The sequence below is a fragment of the Ceratotherium simum genome, chromosome 16, assembly GCF_057802395.1.
Source record: "Ceratotherium simum simum isolate JZ-2026a chromosome 16, ASM5780239v1, whole genome shotgun sequence".
Taxonomy (NCBI): domain Eukaryota; kingdom Metazoa; phylum Chordata; class Mammalia; order Perissodactyla; family Rhinocerotidae; genus Ceratotherium; species Ceratotherium simum.
This window is the reverse complement of record NC_141915.1, coordinates 40,898,509-40,923,806: the sequence shown is the minus strand read 5'-3', so window position 1 is coordinate 40,923,806 and position 25,298 is coordinate 40,898,509. Positions and strand designations below refer to the sequence as shown.

Genomic DNA, 25,298 nt, shown 5'->3' with positions numbered 1-25,298 from the left:
CATTGGTGGCACAGGGCCAGGCCACTGTGGTCTGTTGGCAGCTCTGCCCTGGTAATGAGGGCCCAGGCATGGAGGCAATCCTTTGAAGATATGTCCTGAAGCCTCCCCTGGTGATCAATGACAGGAACCCAGAGTCTTGCTTTAGCCAAATGACAAGCCTGGCCTCTTTTATGAGGAAAGGAACTCCTTATTGGAAACCAAATTACAAATTAATTAGCAGCTTCCTCTGGGGCTGAGTATAAACATTGACACCACCCCATGATGACTTTCTAGCGTGAGCCCCCTCATTCCAAGGGTATAAAAAGGCCCGAGCAGGATGGGGTCTTGTAGACACTGGCGATCCAGGTCACTGCAGCTGGAGAAGGGGCCTCCCCAACATGATATCCACCTGCTCACCGGCCTCCATCAAGAACTGCCCCCGGCCCTCCTCTGTCTGCTCCAGCAGCATGAGCTGCCGGCCTGAGCTGTGCCTGGGTTACGTCTGCCAGCCAGTGACATGCATGCCTTCCATCTGCACGCCCACCACCTACCGGCCGGCCAGCTGCCTCTCCAAGACCTACCTCTCCAGCTCCTGCCGGCCAGCCAGTGGCATCTCCAGCTCCCTGGGAACCTGCAGCTGGTACTGTGAAGGCACCTTCAATGGCAGTGAGAAGGAGACCATGCAGTTCCTGAACGACCGCCTGGCCAGCTACCTGGAGAAGGTGCGCCAGCTGGAGCGGGAGAACGCGGAGCTGGAGGGCAAGATCCAAGAGGCCTGCCAAGCCCAGGTGCCCATATGTCCTGACTACCAGTCTTACTTCAGGACCATCGAGGAGCTCCAGCAGAAGGTGAGGGCAAGCGGTGAACAGACTCACGGGGAAGGCGACCGGAATAGCTGGTATTCCAGATTTGAATCTCATTATTAAGCTATGTTCAGGGAAAAGAGACTTCTCTAGGGCATAGGATTATCTCATAATTTGAGCGCTTAGGCAGGCTCTTTAACAGGGAAAGAGGCCTGGGATCTAGTCTCAGTTCTACCATTGATTCATTGCATGACTTTGGGAGGACCCTTCCCTTCCCCGGGCCTCAGTTTCTGCATCTGTAAAATGGGGATAATAACGTTCCTTACCTAATGGGGCTGTTAAGAGGATTCCACGAGTTGATGCAGGTAAAGCCCCTGGTGCATGGTGAATTTTCAGTAAATGTTAGTGCTTGTTAAGGACCCTTCTAACTGTTGTGTGAATGATGTCAGACTTAATGAGATTCTTTCCTTCCACATTGCTCATTGCATCCAAAACGGGGCATTTGGATTTATGAAGACCAAGGTGCTTAAAAAATAAATCTCTGGGGGCCAGCCTGGTGGTGCAAGTGGTTAAGTGCTCGCACTCCGCTGTGGTGGCCCGAGGTTCGCTGGTTCGGATCCCGGGCAAGCACTGATGCACTGCTTGGCAAGCCATGCTGTGGCGGCATCCCATATAAAGTGGAGGAAGATGGGCACGGATGTTAGCCCAGGGCCAGTCTTCCTCAGCAAAAAAAAAAAAAAAAAAAAGGAGGATTGGCAGATGTTAGCTCAGAGCCGATCTTCCTCATAGAATCAATCAATCAATCAATCAGTCAATCTCCTGTTCTTCAAGGACTAGCAGTTCATTAAATATCCCCCAGAGTTCCACGGGCTTCTGCAGGCATGGCTGCAAGGCTGCCGAGCCCCATCAGCTATTGTCTCCTCATTTGGGTTCTTTTTCCTTCTTCTCGTCCTAGACTAACCCCCTCTGTGTGCCTTGGCCCCTAGGTTCTTTGCACCAAGGCAGAGAATGCCAGGATGGTCGTGCACATTGATAATGCCAAGCTGGCTGCTGATGACTTCAGGACCAAGTAAGTTTGGCTGGGGGACGGGGGAGCCCCTCTCCCTGCACATGCTTGGGGCAGCTTTCCATTAGTTTCACGGAGTTGGAAAAGCACCGGCAGTGCAAGGTCTTCCCTGAGTTCTGTGTTCAGTTTCACCCCTCAGCTGCTGACCCCATCCTTGCATAGGTACGAGACGGAACTGGCCATGCGGCAGCTGGTGGAGGCCGACACCAATGGCCAGCGCAGGATCCTGGACGAGCTGACCCTGTGCAAGGCCGACCTGGAGGCCCAGGTGGAGTCCCTGAAGGAGGAGCTTCTCTGCCTCAAGAAGGACCATGAAGAGGTGAGCCCGGAAGTCCAGCTGAGGTGACCCTGGGAAGCAGAGTGGGAAGAATGTGGGGTTTTGGGTTGGGTAGACATGGGTTGAAATTCCCAGGCCTGCTACATATCGTTTCTGTGACTTTGCCCAATTTACTTAACATTTCTGAGCCTCCTCACCTGTAAAACAGGGATAACTCTATCTCACAGGGTTGCTGTGAAAATTGAATGAGGTCATGGGTATCAGACACCTGTCACTTGGTAGGTGCACAGAAATGCTAGCAACTTTCCCTCTGCATTTCCTGGACTTCTGTAACTGCCACAGGCTTGTGGTGACTGCATTTGTTTTTCTCATGAGAGCCACATACGAGGGGTAGAGTCATGCACTAGGGCCGAAGGGGGTTGTGTTCTAGAACTAGTACGGAATGGCCTGCCCATCTCTGCTAGGCTGGACCGCTGGTGGTGACACCCATCTCTTCTAAGAGACAGCTGAACTACAGCAGTTTTCTTCTTTTTTCTGTCTCCATCCTTGTTCCTCTTCCTCTCTTCTGTTTGCATATAGTGTACTTAATCCAAAAGCCACAGGTCAACACTTGACTTTCCGAATTTTCTTCATCTCCTGCAGGTCCTCGGAGGGAAATCCCTCCACTCTGGGCCCCTGTAAAGCCCATCTGAGCTGTGGTGTTTTTCCTTCCTTCTCTGGGTTGACTCGCAGCCTCTTGACTTGGGATTTGAAAGAACAAGTGCCTCTGAGTCCTGGCTGGGTTTCCTAGGCTTAAGTGTAAAGTAACACTCAGTCACCACCTACTCGCCGAGTGCCCTAAGGCACCTGACTCATCCCACTTAAATCACAGAACTGGGAACAGCCCCAAGAAGCCTCGAATGAGAGCATCGCACACTCTGGCAGCCTCAGTGACAACTTTCTCTCCTTGGCAGCCGAGCCTGGGGAGGCGCCTGCCCTAACTGGGGCCTTGAACCAAGTAAAGCTAGGCTCCTGCTGCCCTCCTTCCCAGATGAACACAGGCTGGGAGGGTGGCCGGGGACAGAGGGGCACAGGTTTCCCATTTTAGCCAAACAGATCAAACAAACCTTGACGCTGCTCTTGGCTTCCGCCAAAGCAACAGGAAGCGCTTGGTTGGAGTGCTTCTCCCATCATGGTGTGTCCAGCAGGAGCTCGAAGACCATCGGGATACTGCAGAGGGGACTGCAGTCCTCAAAGGGCCCCTCTAACCTAGACATCTTTATCATATTTTGTTCCATCTTTTCATGTCTCCCTGGGGACATGAGCCGGGACTGTGCAACTTCACGCTTGCCTGGGGCTCCTGTGCCTTTTCAGGAAGTCAGTGCCCTCCGATGCCAGCTTGGGGACTGCCTTAACATTGAGGTGGACGCCTTGCCCCCTGTGGACCTGAACAGGATGCTGGAAGAGATGCGGTGTCAGTACGAGGCAGTGGTAGAGACCAACCACAGGGACGTGGAGGAATGGTTCAACACGCAGGTGGGCCTCTCGCAGGGGGGCTGGCCTCCGGTGCGTCCCTGAGAAGGCATTCTCAGCCTCTCCTGTCTCCCCCATTGCAGATGGAGGAGCTCAACCAGCAGGTGGCCACGAGCTCTGAGCAGCTTCAGAGCTATCAGTCGGACATCATTGATCTGAGACGAACAGTCAACACGCTGGAGATCGAGCTGCAGGCCCAGCACAGCCTGGTGAGTGCTGCTGGGTGGGCACCCCTTCCCCAGCTCAGGCTCCCAGGTGGCATCCGGGAAGAAGGAGGAGGAGGGGGAGGCCCAGATTCAGCCACCACAGAAGCTCCCCCAGCTGACTTCTCCTGGCAGGGGCTTTCTCCCAAGACCAAGCTCAGAGAGAAAAGGGGCATGTTTCAAATCTGCACTGTCAAACACGACTCCCCAAGAAGCTTTGTTCTTTGCTTAGCCTGCCTTTCCAAACCCATGCTTCTAGACCTCGCCTGTGGAGCTTTCAAAAATCCCAGATTCCTCCTTGGACAAATTAAATCAGAATTTTTGGAGGTGGGGCCTGCGCCTGGGTGTTTTTTAAAGCCTCCCATGTGACTCTAATGTGCGGTCAGGGCTGGAGACCACTGGTCTAAATGATGCCGTAGGGGAGGAGCCTCACATCCAAAGCCTGAAGCCCAACTAAGTTTGAGGCAGACTAAGGTTGAGGAGGGAATAAGGGATTAAGGGTCACATGGACCTGGGTTCAAACCCTGGTCTGTCACTTACCAGCTGTTTAACCTTGAACAAGTCACTCGACCTTTCTGGGCTTCAGCTTCTGGAGTGATGTAGGTAGGGAGGTGTCATTCCCAACCCCAGAGAGAGACTTGGCTCTTCTTGTTTCTTTCTGAACCAGGCCATAGAAAGGACGTCTGCTCCTCATAGTTATTCTGTCTTTCCTTTTGCTTTAGAGGGACTCGCTGGAAAACACCCTCACCGAGACCGAGGCCCGCTACAGCTCCCAGCTGGCCCAGATGCAGGGCCTGATCACCAGCGTGGAGGCCCAGCTGGCAGAGATCCGCTGCGACCTGGAGCGGCAGAACCAGGAGTACAGGGTGCTGCTGGATGTCAAGGCCCGGCTGGAGGGCGAGATCAACACCTACTGGGGCCTCCTGGAGAGCGAGGACTGCAAGTATGTGGGCCCAGCCGAGGCCGTACAGAGACATGTGTGCGAGGGTTGGGGGAGGCCGTAGGAAGCAAGTGGATCTACCCATAAGACAGAACCCAGTCATGATCAAGAAGTGGTTAGGAGGCTGGTAGGATCCGAAGAAAGTCAGGCAGGAATTCACACTGCCTTCCCCAAACCTGGCCCATTGCAGACCGTTCTGTTCCATTCCAAGTTGACAGACTGTTTTCCAAGTGCCTACCACGTGCCAGGCGCCAGAGGGGATGCTGAGGTAGATGATGACAAGCCATCTGCTCTCCAGTTTTTTCCACGTGTCTAGCGAGACAGGCAGACAGGCAACTAGAGATCACAGGGGGGTGGTGGGGGGAGTTGGCGCTTGGTGGGACAATAGGAAGCTTCATGTGATGAGCTGTGGTGGGAAGGAGGACGAGAAAGTCAGCTGGGGCACATTAGTGGAGAACTATGATGGCTGTGCTGGGGAGAGAGGGCTCTATTTTATAGGCAATGGGGAGACCTTTATTTTTAAGGAGGAAATGATAGAATTTGCTTAACTACCTATCTCCCCCACTAGAGGGCAAACACCTAGAACTCAGAGACAGTATAAATGATTTTTATCCCCTGCACCCGGCACATAGTAGATGCTCAGTAAACATTTCTTGACAGAGTCAGTGAGAGCTCAAAGCTGCTCCTCAGGAAGATGGCACAGGCAGCAGCAGGAAGGACTGAGTGGTGGGAGGAGGGACTGGGCAGGGAAACTATTCAGGAGGCCTTGGCTGTAGTCTAGGTAAGCAGTGGGGAGGGTCGGGGTCAGGGCAGTGGAGGCATCCGCCCCCAGCAGCTGCGCAGGTAGACTTGCAGGGCTTGGTGGCTGCCTGGTCGCAGGACACCTGGTGGGCTGATGACTCTTGTGGGCAGTTTCTTATTCTACATTCAGCCTCGTTTCTCTGTCATTCAGAATCTTATCCTCTAGGGCGAGAGTTGCAAAGTCAAACGTTTTTCAAGGCCCAGGCCATTAACATACGTGAGTGATGTGGGTCACTGTGGGACCACGGAGGACCAGGGAGCTATGCCCTGTCCCATGAGAGTGCTGCCCCCTCAAGGCCATTTCTACAATGTGAGACACAGATCCAGTGTTGCGGGATCTTCTGATTGTTCAAGGAAATCTGGATTTCTTTTTTCTTTTTCTTTTTTTTGTGAGATCAGCCCTGTGTTAACAACTGCCAATCCTCCTCTTTTTTTTTGCTGAGGAAGACTGGCCCTGGGCTAACATCTGTGCCCATCTTCCTCCACTTTATATGGGACACCGCCACAGCATGGCCCGCCAAACGGTGCGTTGGTGCGCGCCGGGATCCCAACCGGCGAACCCCGGGCCGCCGCAGCGGAGCCCGCATACTCAACCGCTCGCACCACCGGGCAGGCCCCTGGATTTCTTTTAAATGTTAAATTCTCCTGATTTTTAAATATTTTCAACAAGTTAAAAAAAAAAATACCGTGCCAGCCAAATGAGACATATTTCAGGCCGGATGTGTCCTTGGGCTGCCTATCCAGTCTCTGGGCTGTTTGACCTCCATGCAATGTCCAGCGTGTTATTTCTGGTTTTGAGGCCACACCTGTCCGTCTCTGAGATCGTCCTTTCTCCTTTTGCCATGTATCCTTCTCTATTAATTGGTTAGTTTATCTTGTTCACCACATCCTCATGAAGTGCCTGCTCTAGGCCAGGTGTGCCAGGTGGACTGACCTCACTGCCTAGAGGGGGAACAGACCATAATAGAATGGTCACAAATCCCTCTGGAAGGAGGTACATGGGACCATAGGGGGATTCGACAGAGAGTTCAGGGGACGCTTCAAGGAGGATGTGACAGTTGGGTTGAAGGAAGCTGCTCTTCATCCCAGCACAAATGGGAGGCCCTGGAGGTTTTAGGTGGGGGAGGGGCATGACTACATTTGTGTTTGTAAAAGATTACTGTGGCCACTGAGTTGACGATGGCTAGGAGACGCAAGCATGGGGCTGCGGAGACTAGTTAGAAGGCCGTTGGGGCTACACAGGTGAAGATGATGGAGGTTGGGACTAGGGGAGCTGGGTGGAGAATGCGCACTGTGGGTTTGAGGAGCGTCAGGGGCAGAATTGACTGGACTTGTTGCTGATTGGGCTTCTGTTTAATCCTGCCCCACCTGCTCTTCTTCCGCAGGTTGCCCTGTAACCCCTGCTCCACTCCCTCCTGTCCCCCTTGTGCGCCCTCCCCTAGTGTGCCCCGGACCGTCGTGCCCCGCACTGTCATCGGCATGCCTTGTCCACCCTGCCCTCCCGGCCGCTACTGAAGTCCCTCAGCGCCGGTGGCTCCTGGAGGGACCGGAGCTGGGCGGCTGGTGCCTCCTCAGGCCGAGCCTGACCACAGGTCAGTGGCCACCAAGAGAGCAGGGCCAGCCCCGGCCAGCAAGGAACCGGGAACCAGATGGAGCAGTACCAGGAGGTGGGCCGTCCACAGTGCGCTCTGATATTGCAGGGGGCGCCCTATTCCCCATCGCTTGGAACCTGCCTTCTCATTTCCAGGGCAAATTGCTCTTTGCTGATGTTTCTGGTTGTCTCTGCTGCTTCAAGAGCACGTGTTCTCAGTTAACTGGAAAATAAAGCCTCATTTGGTGGCCCTGCAGACACGTCTTTCTCTATCTATCACGTACGATGCTGTATCCCACAGCCGATTCTACAGAGTTGGGCTCAGGAGGAAGGTGGCCTAATTCTATAGTTATTTTTATGCCTCTTCTGCTCCCATAGAGGCTTCAGAGGTGTTCACTAAAAAGGCCCATATGCCAAAAACCAGTTAAAACCAGGCAATCGGTCCAGAGCCAAGTAATAAAAGAATAGAGGGAGATAATTATGCCAGAAACCTAGGCCAAACTACTGTAATTGAGACTAATACTGTAATAACCTCACCCCTAAACCTGATTACAGCGGGTACAATGGGATCATTCATTCATTCAAAAAATCTTCACTGATCACCTGTTAGGTGCAGGTTCTACGTTAGGGGCGGGCTAATCCAAGTAGTAGTCCTCCAGACACCTTGTTAGTAATGTCCCCTTTAATCCTTGCAACAATCTCTGAAAAAGGTACAATTATTTTCTCCCCTTTATAAAGGAGGAATCTGAGGCTCAGAGAGGTAAAGAAAGTTGTGCAAGGTCACACAGCTAGTAAGTGGTGGACCCAGGACTCAAATATAGACCCTCAGGCCCCTGAGATGCTCAACCAATTCATATTTGAAGTCCTCACTATTTTCAAACTACAGCTGGGTGCAGGGGATACCAAAAAATGCAAGTGTTCCCCACTATCTAGACATTTCTAATTAGGGAGCTAAGACCAGTGTGTGTAAGGCCTCACTCCTTCTTCAATAAGGGCCTAGTAATAATAATAAAAATAATAACCATTACTACCACTTATTGAGCGCTTATGACACACCTGGTACTGTGTTGAGCACATTACATAAATTAACTTATGCAGTTTCGTGAGAAACTGCAAGCCAGGCATCATGTGCATTTTACAGATGGGAAACAGATGCAGAGAGTGGTTTAGTCAGTTGCCCAAGGTTACATGCCAGGACAAACATTTGAACCCAGGTCTAGCCACTTCCACTGTGGCATTATTCTAACCACTCTGCTACACTGCCCAATTCCTACCTGGCAAGGGTGCACGCTGACAAAGAGTACTAGCTTGGAGGGTCATAAAAGGCTATGTAGCTGGCGGCATCTGAGAGGGAGCTGGAAGTTTGACTAGGATGTCCACAGAGCACAAGAGGTAGAGGTGTGTGGGGTCTGCAGGAAAGCAGAAGGCACGCCTAGGAGGCCTCGAGTGGCCCTGCTGGCTGGAGCAGCAGGCTCCTGTGAAAGACTGGTGACCATAAAGCTCAAGTGGTACGAAGGTGTCAGACTGGGGGAGGGGTGCTCAGGTGCCCCACAAAGACCCTGGACTCCATCCTGAAGGCAGTGGGAGGGCTGCTGCAGGATTCGAGCCCAAGGATGACATGACCAGAGTGGTATTCTAGAAAGTTTCACCAAGGAGTGTAAACAGGATGGCTAAGAGGCCGGGCGAAATCCGAGGAATAGTGTGAGCAAGAAGCGTACAGGGTCTCCACTAAGGCAATGACGGTGGGGATGGGAAAATAAGGTGTCAGCTTGAGAGATTCAGTGAAGGACCCAACTTGGCACAATTGGCCAAGGCAGATAAAGAGGAGACAGCCAGGAACAGGAATCTTGAACACCTTTCTGAACCTCACCCTCCAAACACATAGTTCTTCCTTAATGAGCTAAGGTGATGTTTCTATTAAGGATCTAACCTTCTGGACTTGCCAAGAAATGAGAAATGGATTGGATCCTGAAGCTGCCTGGGGCTCTCGGGACATGATCCTGCATGCCGGCCTGGTAGACAGGGTCATGAGCCTGACCGGAGACACAAACACACGACTTAGCCAGCTGTGGTTCCTGGTTGCAGGCAGGGTAAAATTTCATTGAGCTGGAATGCCAAAGGGAGGGGCTTTTGGCTAACTGGATGTTCTAACGCCTGAGTGCAAACCAGCAGTCCTTCTTAATTTCAATCCTTGTGCAAAATTTGTCTAGAATGTGCTTAGCTTGGTAAACATAATAGACTGAACAGAACCGAACCTTTGGTTCTAGAATCCTAGGCCTGTTCTAATATGATAGCCACTAACTTACATGTGGCTATTTAATTTTTAATTAAGTAAAATTAAATAAAATTGAAAAATTCAGTTCGTCAGTTGCATTAGCCATATTTCAAGTGCTCAGTACCTACGTATGGCTAGTGGTACCATGCTGGACAGTGCAGATAGAGAATATTTCACAATAGAATATTGTAGAAAGTTCTATTGGATGGCACTGTCTTAAACTGTCAGAATCACAAGGAGCCTTACAGATGATCCGGCCCAGCCTCTCCCATTTACAGACGAGGTGTCTAAGGCCCAGGGAGATGGAAAGATGTGCTCACAGACACACAACCCACAGGTGGGAATTGAAGCCAAGTGCTCTGATGCCAAGCCTAGCGGGTCTCTCCGAGGTCTTTACGCCTTCTCCAAGCACCAAGGTTTATTATTCTTTCAGGCTAATAAATATTTCCACTTTCCCCTTCTTTCATGTCCCTAAGAATAGAGACATTCTCTCTGAGATGCTGAAACTCCCTCCTGGGAATACAATTCCCCTTTAAAAAATAAGCAGCAACCACCCCCACTCAGAGTCTCCTCATCCTTTGAGCATTTGGCTCAGAAAGAGCACAGCTCAGGCTGTGGCCAGAGCTGCAGCAGGAGCAGTCACAGGGGTGCAGGCCAGGAGTCCAGGCCCCCGTACCCTCCGGGGACTTCTGCAGGCTCCTTTTCCCCAGCACATGTTGTCCAATCCAACCTGGTCCCTGTTTCCATACCCGTGTGTCACTCCGACTTGCCAAGACCTATCTGACCACCCAAATGCCTGTTAAAGCTTTTTGTAGGAAACCAAGCCCCACAGCCTGGGGCCAGGAGTGCTGCCCCTCTGCTGGACATAGTTGGCCACCATCTTCCATGTTTGGATGGAACTTGCAAGACAGAGATGTCACAGGCTATCCTTCCGCCTAGCCCATCTCTCTTATTTGATGGATGAGGAAGCCATGGGCATAGACCTTGAGAAATATTTATGCCCACCAGCTTCAGGACCTCCTGGAATCTGGACCCAGTGCTACACATATGGGGATTCTCAGAGGAACTTTGCCCTTGTATCAAAGCATTTGGATTTAATTAACTCTGGTTTATAGGAAAACTTAGGCAAGACTGTGGTAAAGTAATAAAGCCTCTGGCATATTTGATGTCTGGGAGAAGCTCCCACAGGTAGCAGCATCCTCCTCAAGTGGGGATGGGAAAGAAAGGACCAGTGTCTCAAAGATGCAACTTTCCCTGAGGCCATTAGAGTCTGAGCCTCACTTCTGCCCCTCACTGCCTTAGAGCAAGACCCCCTCCTGGGGGTGGGACCAAGGGCCCACTGGGGCAGGGCTGCCTTTAGGAAGCCTGGCCAGAGGGCAACGGCTTCTAGAGAGGGCCCAGGAGTCTGACGCAGTGACCGGGAGGCCGGGCGGTTCGTGGACTGAATTGTACTGAGTGGCACCCTCCCTACTATCCTGGGAAAACTTTTACAATATGATCAAAAAAGGATATGGCAGGCCATAACTGGGAAAATCATTAACAATAAAATAATTCTCTTTTGGGTTTCGTAAATTTTAGTGTATGAATGCAATGATCTCAATTTTGCTAAACAGAAAGTTTCTAAGATCATTTGATGTCTACCTTTTTGAACAATTGGTCAAGATAAGTTTATTTCCCAATAGTCCTGTCCCTTAGTCATAAACAAGTAACCAAACACACCAATGAGCATCTCACAATAATGGAAACAATCAGTGGCTTTGGCTTCAGAAAACCTGGGCTGGGATCCCAACTCTACTACTGATGTGTGTGTGATTCTGGCAGATCTCCCAAACCCTGTGCATCTGTTTCCTTCTCCCCCTGGAGAATGAGGCTAATTCTCCCTCCTTCACACAGTTGGGATAGGATGCACGTGAAAATGCCTCTCACGATGCCTGGCATCCTGTTAAGTGCTCAATAAATGTTGGTTAAAGAAAGTCTGCTTTGGCAACAAATGCCCCCTGTTGTCTGATTTTCCCCAATGACTATGCAGCTGAGTCACTTTTCTCAGCCATTTGAAGCCCATGTTTCAGAAACACCAGGAGCGGCAGCAACAACAACACAGCATCATCGCATGGGCAGCTTTGCTTGGCTCCAGGGTTAAAGAGCATCTGGATGGACTTCCTGTCTTGGTCTAACTGCCTTGGTAAAGTGGAGGGTCCAGTGTCTGAGGCCCAGTGTCCAGTTCTGGAGTCCACCTGGGTGATGCCCTCCCTCTGCCACAGCCCTCGGGCTCCAGAGCAGACTAACGGTCTCCCCACATGCTCTGGGGGATCTGGTATTTAGGCATCATTCATTGTGCTCTATAGAGCAGTGGTCTGTGAACTACAGCTCACAGGTCAAATACAGCTTTGCCTGTTTCGGTAAATAATGTTTTACTGGAACCCAGCCACACCCATTCACTTCCGTATCATCTATGCCTGCTCTGTGCCGCAATGGCAGGGTTGAGGAGTTGGAGTGCAAAGAGACTGTATGGCTTGCAAAACTGAAAATATTTACCATTTGGCCTTTTAATAGAGTAGGTTTGGTGTAAAGGAAAGAGAATATGCTGGATTAGGAGATCCGGGTCCCAGTCCAGGCCTTGTAGCTGACTTGCTCGGTGCCTCTGGGGGAGCTCGTGGCCCCTCTCTCGTCTCCAGCTGAAGCAGGAAGGGGTTGAATTCACTCTCTAAGTTTAGTTCTAACCCCTTAGCACCCCTTCATTCTATTTTTCAGTCTCTCTGGGGACTCCTGCCCTGAGACTAGAGGCCCCACGCTCAGTGAACTCGGCCTGTCTGAGAGGACAGCAGCATCTTAAAGGCAATGCCACTCCAGAGGGATGCCAGATGGTCATTCAGGGAGCAGAGCTTAACTTCTCCATGGGGTATCTTTAAAGAGATGACAGGAAACATCCGTTCTAGCAACAGAAGGCAGTAACAAGGAGTCCAAATGCAGTTACCTCTCTCTTTCACGAGGTAGTAAGCTATTTATGGAGCCCGAATAAGTGACTAATCGTTTTTCTGCTGGCAGTGGACATGAGGACATCATGGTGGAACTTGCATAGCGCACCTGCTCCCATTGCGGGTGGATGAAATGTCTGCGCGACAAAGCACGCTCACACTTGGGCGCTTGGCCCTTGTAACCAGTGTGCGGTTCAGCTTCTGGGACCATGGCTTCTAGCTGGAGCAGAAACCCTCGCTCTTCAAGCTCTGCAAACAGCTGTTTGATGGCTCCCAGCTCCATGCAGCCAGCACGGGAACTCTGTGCCCAGGGGCTGCCCAGCCTCCAGCACTGCACTGGGGCCCACCTGAAAGAGAGCAGCCGATCTAGTAACCATCTTTCCAGAGCCTGTGGTTCATGGCCAGTCTAGCCTGGCCCTTCCTGTGGTCACCCAGTTTGTTCTCTTAGGGACCAGCAACCCTACCAACCTGTAGGTACCTGTAGCTGGTTCAGTGAAAGCTCAGTGGCAGCAAGGAGGAGACTGTGCAGTTCCTAAACGACCACCTGGCCAACTACCCACAGAAGGTGCGGCCGCGGGAGCAGAAGGAGGAGCTGGGGGCTGAAATTCAGCCGTGGAGCAAACGGCAGGTCCCCAACGCGTGCTCCAATTGCTGCTCACACTTTGAGACCATTAAAGAGCTGCAACAAAAGGTAAGGTGAGACCTGGAGCTCTGACATCAATGGCAGGGAAAGAGGGGTGAGTATTGGTGTAGGGGAAATGGAGGGGTTGCCTGGGGGATGGCATTCCATAAATGTTCATGGAGATGAATTGCAGATGCCAGAAACAAGCTTTGGCATCAGAGCCCCGACCGCTCGGTCCTACACCCGGTTCCATTCAACAAGTGGCGCTGCTGACGACTGTGATGAGAGGGCTCCAATCAGCACATGGGTTTATTTCTTCACGATCCAGATCCTGCCTCATTTAAGGACTTGCTGCCACTCCTTCACTAGTGAGTGGGCACCAGCCATGGGTGAGTTACTGTGCTAGGCGCTACAGAGCAGACCCTGCCTACAGAGTGAAGCCTCTACTCTTTAGCTTGGCATTTAGGGCCAGTTTGGTTTGATCCTCACTTCTTTTTGTAGCCCACCTCTCTCTAATGTTCTTCACACATCCTGTGCTTCTGCCAAATTGCTTTGCCACCCCCAAAACGTTTGCTCACATGTGTAATGTTCTCTTTCTTGCCTTTGCATGTCCCGATTCTAGCTGGGCTTCAAAACCCGGGTGAGATGCTACCACCTCCTGGAAGCCTTTCTAGAGGCTGACCCCATGGGGAGGGGTCTCAGATTCCTTTGAACAACCCCTGAGGCTGAGCCTAGAGTCATAGCCCCGTATCTGAACACCTCTCACGGCATTTTCATCTTTCTCTTCTGCTTTGAAGCCCCTATTCTGTACAAGATGGTGGCAAGGATGAAATACCTCGCTTCGTTTGAGGAAAAATGTTAATCGCATTTATTTAGTATTTTCAGCTCAGTGCTGGCATTCAGCTGGGGCGCACCAGTCTGTCTGTGTGGTGGTTTCCAGTAGTTTCCTTTTTGCTTGCTGCCAACAGCAGTCAGACTATTTCTGATATCACCCTTGATTCCACTAGATGTCAAGACTGAACTGGGAATTTTCACAGACATTATTCCTTTGAACCCTTTCAACACCACCTGAGGTGGATATTATTATTTCTATTTTATCTAAAAATAAAGTGCACCTCTATTAAGAGCTTACTAGGCGTCAGAAGCTTTGCTGGGCATTGGTGCTTGGTTGCATTCAATCTTTACAATGATCTGATGAGCAGATAGATTCACTATTCCCATTTCACAGATGAGAAGATTTGAAACTTAAAGGAGCTGGGAGCTGAGCCTAAAGTCACAGAGTGGTGCCATGGGGCCACTTTACCACTGCATTGGTGCCTATGAGGAGGCAAAGGGAGGTCAAGGGGACCAGGCTCAGGGTCACATGCGGGCTGTGCAGGCTGGGGTTCTAGCGCAGGGGCCTTTCCTCTGACCGCCTCACTACTGCCCAAACCCGACCAAAGCAGCTCCGTCACTCCCTTCCACACGGATCCATAGCAGAACGAGGCCTGGAACCCCACTGGGGTTTGTACTGTCCCAGAGCTCAGCCTGCTCCACTGCAGACTTAAGGTCAGACCCGAAACCATAAAACTCCCAGAAGAAAACGTAGGAAGAAAGGTCCTTGACATAGGTCTTGGCAATGATTTTTTGGACATGACACCTAAAGCAGAAGCAACGAAATCAAAAATAAACAAGTGGGACTACATCAAACTAAAAGGCGAGCATGCATCCATATATTTATAAGCCGTTTCTATTTTTGTTTTTCTGAAAACACTAAGCTTTTCAAAAACAGTGATGGCGATGGTCAGAGACCCTGAAGAGGAAGGGAACTGGCGTGCTGACTGTGCTCGACGTTATGTTAGGATGTCTGCCCGCTGGTATCTTTGCTCTGACCAGTAGCCCTGTGTGTCAATATTGTTGTAAATATTCACAGGAGAAAACAGATGCATTTAAAAGTTAAGTAACTTGGTTGAGGTCAACTTTGAGGTCCAGCTCAGAAACTGAGGTTTTGGTATTTTCTATTTCCACTGCTGTGAAACAATAGAAGATGTACATTGGTCTCTTTCCTGGGTTCCTGGCACAGAGCTCTTAAAACTCTTGTGATTTCCTAAGTGATAAGAACACTAGGAGCATCTTTTGTTCTATTTGGTCTTGGATCTCAGTTCCTGACTCAGAGTTCCTAAATTCCTTGGAATTTTCTGGTTGATGAGAGTGTCTTTTGTTCTAACGAGGCCACTCTTGGTGGGCTCCTAGATGGGGGCTGGTCACCTGAAAGACCAAGCTGTGATTAGAAGCTTGGAACTTTCCACATCACCCTCCATCCTCCAGGAAGGGGGGAGGGACTAGAGACTGAGTTAATGATCGATCTTGCCCATGTGATGAAGCCTCCATAAAAATCCTTAAAGTATGGGATTTCATAGAGCTTCCGGGTTGGTGAACACATGGAGGTGCTGGGAGAGTGGCTGGCCTAGAGTGGGTGTGGAAGTGCCACTCCTTCCCATATACCTTGCCCCACGTGTCTCTTCATCTGGCTGTTCACCTGTATCATTTATTATACCCTTTGTAATAAACTGATAAATGTAAGTGAGGGTTTCCTTGAGTTCTGTGAGCCATTCTAGCAAATTATCAAACCCAAGAAGGGGGTCGTGGGAACGCTGATTTAAAGCCAGTCAGTCAGAAGTACAAGTGTCAATCTGGGACTTGTGTTTGGTGTCTGAAGTGGGTGTAGTTTTGTGGGACTGAGCCCTTAACTTGTGGGCTCTGACACTAACTCCAGGTAGATAACATCAGAATTGAACTGAATTAAAGGACATCTAGGTGGTGTTGCGGAGAATTGCTTGGTGTGTGGAAAAGCCACACATCTGGTGTCAGAAGTATTGTGAGTGTAAGAGTAAAGAAAAAAAACAGGAGTGTTTTTTCTAGACAGTTGCAAAGGAAAACTAATTTCAACTTTGATCTGCTCTTGGGTCACCAACAGGGTAATGGGAAGAAAGATGGTGACATGTTTAAAGACCTCAGGGTGAGTGTGGCACCACCTCTGTAGGCCCAGTGTGGAGCTTTGTCACAAATATCACCCCTATTCTAAGGCAAGGGTTTGTCTTTTATAGATGTGCTCCTAGTGTTTAGAATATGTCATGGTAAAAACCATGATTTCTTCCATCTCAAAATACACAACACTTGTTACTTCCTAACATCACTGCTGAAGCTTTATATGTTCAGATGACGCTCTGCTCTACTGAAGCTTGATCATGATCCTGGCTTGGGCTTCTACTGAGTATGCTATTTTGCATAATGACACTGATGTTACATGATCAAATATCTCCTAATTACAGTGTCTATAAAGGGTTGATTGATGAGCTCTGAGTAAACCCTTAGGCCAGAGCTGACCACTAGTTACCTTTCCTGGGAAACCCAATCTGGACAGAATTCTCAAATTCTGTATTTCTTCTTGATAGAACTCCAATGGCCTATGTTTCACATGTACATGTCTGGTCCCTATAGAGATGTCTGTTCAGCTTTTGCTCAATGCTCAGAGCACTGGCAAATATTCATTTTCTCAAAGATCTAGTTGTAACCCCTTGGGGGTCTTGCTCTATGCCAGGTCTTTCTCAGTCCTAGGGGCCTATCAATCTCCTGCCACAAGTTTTGAGAGAAAAATTTTGGGACCTTAGCAGACAGCTGTCTTGGTTTCCCAGTACCAGGAACTAGTGGGGTATGCAATGTAGTACTACATCTTGGAGACAGCGATCTCCCCTGGGTGTCGTCCTGCATAGTCCTTGGAGAAACCCTGCCTTATTGCTTTGGTGCCACAACACCTGTATTTTATGAGACACAAAGAATTATATAGAATGTCAGATTCTTGTTTTCTCTCTTAATGGCAACTTCTTGCCCAGTTTCTAGGCCTTATAATCCTTAGTTCTGGAAATGACACAGTTGTTCTCCTATTGAGGGGTGGGGTGGGAGATGTGGTGGTTAAGGTGAAGAACACAAGAATAGGCTCTGGAGTGGAAAGAAACTGATACTGAGAACAGACTTTTTAATAAGGTTGATCTCAGAAAAATGACTTCACATCTCTGGTCCTCAATGCCTTCTTTCTTTCTTTATTTTGTAAAATTAAGATAATAATACCCATCTCACAGGATGGTTGTAAGGATTAAATAAGATCATCGATCAGTCCCCTAACACATATGGTAGGTGCTTGATAAGAGGCTTTAGAATCAAGGAAGTAAGGCAGGAAGAGGACCCACAGTGACCCTGATAACTCAACGTCCTTTGAGTTTCATGGCCAAATTCTCATTTGGGTTCGAAAAGATTGTTTTTCATTTTTGTTTGTTTCTGGCTTCTCGAGCTCACCTTCCCTGGTCCAGATCAGGCATGGTGTTTAGGGTCACCCTCATACTGATGAGCTTCTCAGACCCCCTATTTAAAACTCCATGGCTACTCAAGTTGTGGTTGCTCCCTGATGGACAGGAACTGGATCATGCTTAACCAGTTATATGTCAGGTGTGTGGCACAGTGCCTGGCATACAGGATGTGCCAGAAGATGTGCTTTGAATGGACTTATCAAAGTCTTATTGCCCCTCAAATTGAGTCTGAAAGACAAACAACTGAAGAAAGAAGAAATGTAGAACATCTTGATAACCCAAAACCATAACATCTACCAACCAAAAACCAGTTTCTTTGCTGTATAGGGAAGGCTGGTTTAGTCCTAACCCAGGTGAGCACTGCTGTAGTCATAGGGTTGTCTCTCCTGCTACTCCAAGGACCAACAGGAATAGTCATGCCTTCAGTGTGGGCACATCAACTAGGAGGCCAACCCCTGTCAAGGTACAAATGTCTGATGGCCAAAAGGACTTGTGTTCTTTAAAAAATAATAAAAAGCTTCTCTCCTCCCACCAGTAGCCAACCTGATATCAAAGAGCCAAGAGGCACCTCAGATTTATCAACATTTCTTTAATGAGGTGAGGAACTCTTAATGGTAAACTTCACAACTGAGTAACAGGATGACGGTACAACAATAGGTAGAGAATCAGGGCAGAGAGGTCCAAGAATTGAACCAACACCCACCTTGGATGGGTATAAAAGGGCCAGGAGGGAAGGGGGTTGTCACACTCAGTGGCTTGGCCTTCCCAGCTGCTCTGAGCCTCCTGTGCAGCCTCAGCCCAACACCATGACTTCCTCCTACATTAGCTCATCCCGCTCTCTGGGCAGCACCAAGACATTTGGAGCAAGAAATGTCTCTGACTCCTCCATTGATGTTGGGGACCAGCCTGGGGCAGAGGCCATGGCTGTCTCCCTGTGTCTCTCAGCCATCCCGGCACACGCCAACCGAGTCTATGTGGGGACGACCCCTCTGGGCCGACCCAGCCTCTGTCTGTCCCACAGTTGCAATGCTGCTTGCCCCTTGCCAGGGACCTGCAACATTCCCGGCAACAGTGGCATCTGTGGGACCTATGGTGAAGGCACCCTGAATAGCCATGAGAAGGTAACCATGTAGTTCCTGAATGACTGCCTGGCCAACTACCTGGAGAAGGTCACCAGCTGGAGCCGGACAATGCAGAGCTAGAGACCAACATCTGAGAGTTGAGCAAATGCCATGAGTCCAGTGTGTGCCCAGACTACCAGAGCTACTTCCGGACCATTGAGGAGCTCCAGTAGAAGGTGAGGTTTGGAGTAGCCTGGGGTATGCTGGGTCTGAGGAAGGCAGAAGGGCATGGCAGGCAAACAACCACTGAAGGCTCAAAGAGATTTGGGTTCTTGGGTTCTCTTGAGCATGTCTGTGTGTAGACACCACACGTAGACCTGGAGTCCAGAGTACGATGTTTTGTGTGGGAACTGTCTTCCTGGTTTTCCTCAGATCCTATGCAGCAAGGCTGAGAAGACCAGGCTGATTATCCAAATTGACAATGCCAAGCTGGCTGCCGATGACTTTAGAATCAAGTAAGGTCGAAAGAGGGCCCAGAGTGGCTCCTCTCTTCTGTTCTATTTCTAGTGCCCATCACAAGTACTTGGCCCAAAGTAGGTGTTCAAAAATGGTTGTTGACTAGAAGAATGAATAAGTCAATGAATAAGTGTTCACTTTCTTCCTCTCCAAACCATAATTTAACCTATTATTAGAAATAGTCACTATAGAGGATGGAAGAAAATAAAAGCACTAAAACCAAAAATAGAAAGTGTCGTCTAGATTGGTTAGGTCCTATGCCATTTTTGCCCCACTTAGAAGATAACCAGAAGCCAAATCAAGTCATTGCAAGAATAAACTTTCTGTGCATAGGTGTTGGGAGACTCACTGACCCTTGGTAAATCCATCAGTGGGGAGAATTGTCATTGTAGCTCCTTGTATCATGAGTTGCAATTGAATGAATGAGAAAGGCAGAAAAATGATGGGAAAGAATCCAATGGGTAAAGTAGCAAACTGTAGGTCCAGAAGACTTATTTTTAAGCCATTCTTTTTCCTGGGTAAATGACATCTTTATGGCAGAATGAATACTGCATTGAAGTCTGAACACTTAGGTTGAGTCCATGCATTTTCTATTATTCAAGGTATATAATCCTAGACAATCCACATATTCTTTCTGAGCCTCAGTTTCCCATCTACTCAGTGGGCATAATGATACTTGTACTGACCACGAGCTCTGTGGCTATTGGGTCCAACACAGTGAATGTTGCTCAAGTGAGCAAATGAGGATCCAAGTTGGTGAAGGAGGTAGGAACTGGGGGCAGCTGAGAGGGGCTCTCCTTGGCATCTTGTTGACCTTGCACTTCCTGTGATGGAAGGCACGGGAGTGAGCATGCCCTGCACCAGCTGGTGGAGGCGGACATGTGCAGGATATACAAGCTCCTAGATGACCCGAGCCTGGCCAAGGCTGACCTGGAGGCCCAGCAGGAGTTCCTGAAGGAGGAGCTGCTCTGCCTCAAGAGCAATCACAAGCAGATGTAGTCCTGTGGCTCCAGACTCATGGGGGAGGGCAGTGGGCAGAAAAGGGAGCACCTCCCACCCAGTGGCTCTAGGATTAGAACCTGGGCTCAGTTGGTGTCAGGGTAAAGGCTGATCTGGGTCAACCTGGGTCAGACTCTGTGGGGTGTGGCAGAGTGGGAGTTTCTTCTCCAGAGTTTTGCCCTGTGAGTTTAGAAAGGTCTCTAGATGGGATCCTGGGCAAGACCTTTCACGTTAGCGTGTGTGTGTATGGGGTTCCCCTCGTGCTGCTTGTCAGGGGAGGACTTCAGGTGCTCTCTGCTCTGTCAAAGCCCCTTTCTCACTTAGAGTGTTGATCTTTCTGTCCCTGCAGGAACTGAGCAGTCTGAAGAGTCAACTGGGGGACAAACTCTGGATTGAGCTAGACACTGAGCCCACCGTGGACCTGGGCAAGGTGCTGGAGGAGATCTGGTACCAGTATGAGGCCATGGTGAACACCATAATGGGGAGCAGTGGTTCCAAGCACAGGTGAGGACAAGGCTACGGAGCAGGGAGGGAGCCTGGCTTCCACCTGGGCAGGGAGGTGATCCTGTCTCTCTGTGCACCTGCACTTCAGTCTGAAGGCATCAGCAGGCCTCGTCCTGCTCTGAGGAGCTGCAGTGCTGCCAGACGGAGATCCTGGAGCTGAGACGCACTGTGAGCGCCCTGGAGGTTGAGCGCCAAGCCCAGCACGACCTGGTACGGGTCCTCCTTCACCCTCACCTTGCTGTGGATGCCACAGGCCACGGCCTGGTAGCAGCATCTTAGAAGCCTCACTAATCAGTTCTGTTAGCAGTAGTTAGAGCTCAGGATCTGAGTCCATCTCTTCCTGGGGGAGATGCCTTGTTGTCAAGGTTAGTTTGACCCAGAAAAATGGTTCCTATTCAAAGTCAACTCCACTTCCTTTAGAATAAGGTGTGGTGGTTCAGGCACTCATTCCACAAGATTTTACTGGGTGTCTCCTTTATCTCAGGTATTGGGGATACGGGGCTGAACATGACACAGTTCCTCAAGTTAGATATTTTTGGGAAAAGTCGTGGTCATATGGACAGTGATTTCTCCAGAGCTCTGGGAATGTCCTGTGACTTCCTGGAATTTGCCCCATGCCTGGTGAGTGTGGCCATGATGTTCACTGCTGAATTTTGGGTCACCTGTGTCTCTTACTCCATCATTTCCCCTTATAGATGGACTGTCTGCAGAACTCCCTGTGTGAAGCTGAGGCCCGCTACGGCACCGAGCTGGCCCAGATGCAGAGCCTGATCAGCAGCATGCAGGAGCAGCTGTCTGAGATCCGGGCTGACCTGAAGCAGCAGAACCAGGAGTACCAGGTGCTGCTGGACGTCAAGGCCCTGCTTGAGGGCGAGATCAACACATACTGGAACCTTCTGGCGAATGAGGACTGCAAGTACGTGTGATCTAGGCAGTTCCTGGCCAAGCCTCATACTTGCCTATCAGGCAATTCCTCAGAGATAACTGCAGTGCTCGTGGAAGGAGATCCCATCATAAAGAACAAGGCTGCCCGTGCACACTTGCTTAGTGACTCATTCACCTCTCCTGGTGTGTGCAGACTGCACTGTTGATAGACGTTACATAAATGGTAGCTGATCCCTAAGCCAAGTCCCCCCAGAGGACTCCTGGATGTGGAAAGACACAGATGAGAGTGGATGTGGGACGGCTCACGTAGATTCCATTGGGTGGGGGGACTAGTTGGTGGCAGACCTGTTCTCACCTTGTCCGTCCATCACTGAGACATCTTTTTATTTCCTGTGTCTAACTCTTCCTTCTCTCTCTCCCTGCACACTCCTCTGCAATCCCTGCTCTACACCTGCCTCCTGTGCCCTTCATCCAAGCTGCAGGCCTCCCTCCACCGGTGGAGCCAGTGCTGAGAGCTGATTCTGACAGCCTGAGTCCCTACGCAGGAGGTCAAGGCTGATTGTACAGGGGCTAGGATTGCCCTTACCTTGCTTAGCCTTCTTTCTAGAAAGACCAAACCTACTGGAGGCATTTTCACTGAATCAAAGAGTAGCAGATCTTCCAAGCAGTGGCTCCTTATTTGTGCCTTAAGCTGAATTTTTTTTTTTGCAATGTTATACCTGTCTTCCACTTAAGCTACTGTTTTTTTCCCAGTGTCTCTTCTGGGATGTTGGCTCTACTCCAGTGCTTCAGAATCTCCTAAAATGTTAATTGGGCTCCTGCATTAAATGGTCGATAAACCTCCTTCTTGTATCAAGTGCTTTCTTTCCTGTGTTTGGCAGTACATGTGGTGTGATGAAGAGCTCTGGCCCTCAAGCCCTTGGGTAGTCCTTGGCCCTGACATGTTGCTGCCAGGATCTCTCTGGGGCACTAGGGTCTTAGCCTCTGGATGAAGGCCCTTTGCTGACACTGGATGTGTCCTTACCTGGCCCATCGATCCCTATAGACTGGTGAAAGGAAGCCACATTGGTTGCCAAGTATGCATTCCTTCAGAACAGCTCAGAACCAACATGTCCCTACCATGCTTTTGGCATCTTCAGCCTCTTGGTATTTTGTCCAACAGCAAAATCACTCAACTCAGAGTTCGAATCTAGTCAAAGAGAGGTTGTGTTGAGAACTGCCTTGGCCAAGTTGCCAAGTTTCTTCTCTTATTCGAATTGGCCCCTTCATGAAGGCACAGTATTCCTGCCTGCTCTTAGACATGGAGGCTCAGATTGGGCCCTGGGGACAGTCGTCTTGGTCCTGGCCCACTTCTGGGATGTAGTTTTCTCTAGAGAGATGCTGCCACTGACGTGCATGCTTGTCTCCTCTGCTGCTGCCTTCAAAGTGCTGGTGGTGGGGACTGCCGTTGCCACGAGAGCTCTGGGTGGCTCCCTGCCTCTCGGATGCGACCCTGACATAGGCCAAGGTGGTTTTCAGCCAGATATGGTGGAAGGGCAAAAGGGGAGCAGCACCTGAGCTGTGCTCCCTCCATGCTGTGCTAGTCAATTTAGCTTCTGGCAAGCGCTGAGTGTGTCTAGAAGAATGAAGCTCTCAGCTCTCATCTCGCCCATGGACCCTGGTCCACAGACCAAGGCAGAGTTGGTCCTTCTTTGTGGTAGCATAGTATGGTGGAAAGAGCATGTGCTCCGGATTCAGGCAGATCTGGGCTCAAATCCCACCTCTGCGACACTGGCCGAGTGAAGACACTCTCTTGAGACCTATTCTTCAATTGTAAAATTAGAATAATTGTATTTCCCTCTCACCATTGTTGAGGGACAATCTATATAATGTTACTGGCAGATAGAAGATGCTCAATCGATATTGGTTTATGGGCCTCCCTGGGAACCAGCAGGGACAGTCTTTTCTTCCCGGAAGGAAAGAGGAGCTAAAGAGGCGGTAGCAGAACCATTAGCAGCATCAGGGGCCATATATTTCCACGTTGGTGGCCTGGAAGTTTGGCCAGATTCCTGTCCACTTATAAGCAATAATGAAAACTACCCACCGTTGTTATTGGAGCTGTTTCTCACTCCAAGTGGCTAACAAAAATCCAAAAAGCATTCTTTGGGCTGTCAGAGGACAAGAATGTCCAGTGGGCTCTTGTGGGCTTCCTCCTACCAAGTAACCCCCAAGAGTCATATGTTTTAAGGAGTGGCCATGACCCCTTCATGTGATGGGGCCATGAAAATCTGGCCTGTCCTCCACTTGCCCGGCCGGGTAACACCCTGAATGAACTCTAACTGTGGGACTCCCATGGCTACTAGGTGTAGCAGGAAAGGCTATTCAGACACAGGGGAACTGCAGGCTGGGAGGCAGGCAGGTGGCTAACCAGTTTGGCCCAGGACACTTGGTTTTACTCACATCCATTGTTACAACCTAAGGGCTCAGGGCTCCCTCTTGTACCCAATCCGAGCACTCCTCTTCTTAACAGGGTGATTCTCCCATCTGCACATTATGTTCCTCTCTCTGGCCTCCCTGCATCACGTTACCCTCATGGATTGGACCGATATGGGCCCTAGATGTGGTATCTGTTTTGCTTTGGCCACAATAATTTCAGCCAGATTAATTGATCATTTTCCTTCCCCCTTTTCCTTCCTTTGCTCCCTTTCTTGGGACCAGATCCCGTTTCAAGCCACCTAGTAAGCACTAAGCCCATTAGTCTTCAGTTTCCCAGCCCTGCACTCCCAATGCACTGATTTATAATATCTCTTTCCACGCTTCACATAATAACAGCAGTTGGGCCTCTGCAGGCCCCTCCACTTATCACCTGTTTTTCAACTCCAAATTCAATTTTCCCCGAATCCCAGCAAAGTGTTAAGGAGTAGGGTGGCTGGCTGCAGGCCCCTGGGGGCAGAAGCTGGCAGTCACTGAGAGGGCTCTGGGAAAGGACCCACACTTCTGCCCCCACCACTGTCTACACCAGGAAGCCAAGAAAATCGAGATGGAATTCTGAACTTTCCAGAAGATGAGCATTTTTAATTTAGATACTATTTTTTTGTGGTCCATGACGTGTGATGCCTAAGGCCTTGCCTCACCTTCCCCTCATCATCTTCCTAAGAACAAAATCAAATTCGTCCCTCCTGGTGGCTACTTTATTTCACGAGCTCATCTTGTTGAACCATTTTTCTTTGTCTTTTTTTCATCTAATTCTGTGTTTCTCAACCTTTTTCTCAAACGTGACTACTCATTTAATAAATATAGAAAAACTCCTCACTTTCTTGCTTAATGTTGTTTTAACTTTCACAAATATTATAAATACCAAATTCATCTCATGACTAACAGCCAGCTTATTTAGAATATAGGTTGTGCTTGTTTTCAAATGACATTCCCTCCAACCAAAATATCTTCCCTGCCACCTGTTTTGGAGATTGCAAATGCCACCTCACCTCTAGCAAGGGGGAGGGACTCTCCCACTGAGAATCGCTGCTCCTGCTCAGTTATGAGCCCTGGGGCCGACTCAACTGCCCTACCTGCCTGCCAGCTCTCCTGAGCTCCTTAGCAGCTCAGGAGAATTTCTCAGTGTGTCCGAAGAACCCGGCTGCTCTCTCCTGGCTCCAGGCCTGCATCTTTGACCCCTGGTGGGCAGTCCCCCTCAGCTTCATTCACACTCTCCAAACTTGAACTCAGCTCCTCCCCTTGAGCCAGCTCTTTGCCTTGACTTCTCAGCTTCCCTTCCCACCACATTATTGTCCCAGGAACCCAAGGGTGACGTCAAGGATACTTTTTTTTTGGTGAGGAAGATTAGCCCTGAGCTAACATCTGTTGCCAATCCTTCTCTTTTTGCTGAGGAAGATTGGCACTGAGCTAGCATCTGTGCTCATCTTCCTCTATTTTATGTGGGACGCCTGACACAGCATGGCTTGATAAG

The 25,298-nt window shown here is 49.8% G+C and overlaps 1 protein-coding gene and 1 pseudogene across 1 annotated transcript; both read left to right on the top strand.

The window, feature by feature from the left end:
• Positions 1–377: 377 nt before the first annotated feature.
• KRT32 (keratin 32) lies at positions 378–7,096 on the top strand. The gene is made up of 7 exons (XM_004434497.3): positions 378–827; positions 1,769–1,851; positions 2,011–2,167; positions 3,479–3,640; positions 3,721–3,846; positions 4,563–4,783; positions 6,967–7,096. The coding sequence occupies exons 1-7, from the start codon at positions 378–380 to the stop codon at positions 7,094–7,096; spliced, it is 1,329 nt and encodes a 442-aa protein (XP_004434554.2).
• Positions 7,097–18,086: 10,990 nt separating this feature from the next.
• LOC101407631 (keratin, type I cuticular Ha7-like) lies at positions 18,087–21,486 on the top strand (annotated as a pseudogene).
• Positions 21,487–25,298: the final 3,812 nt, after the last annotated feature.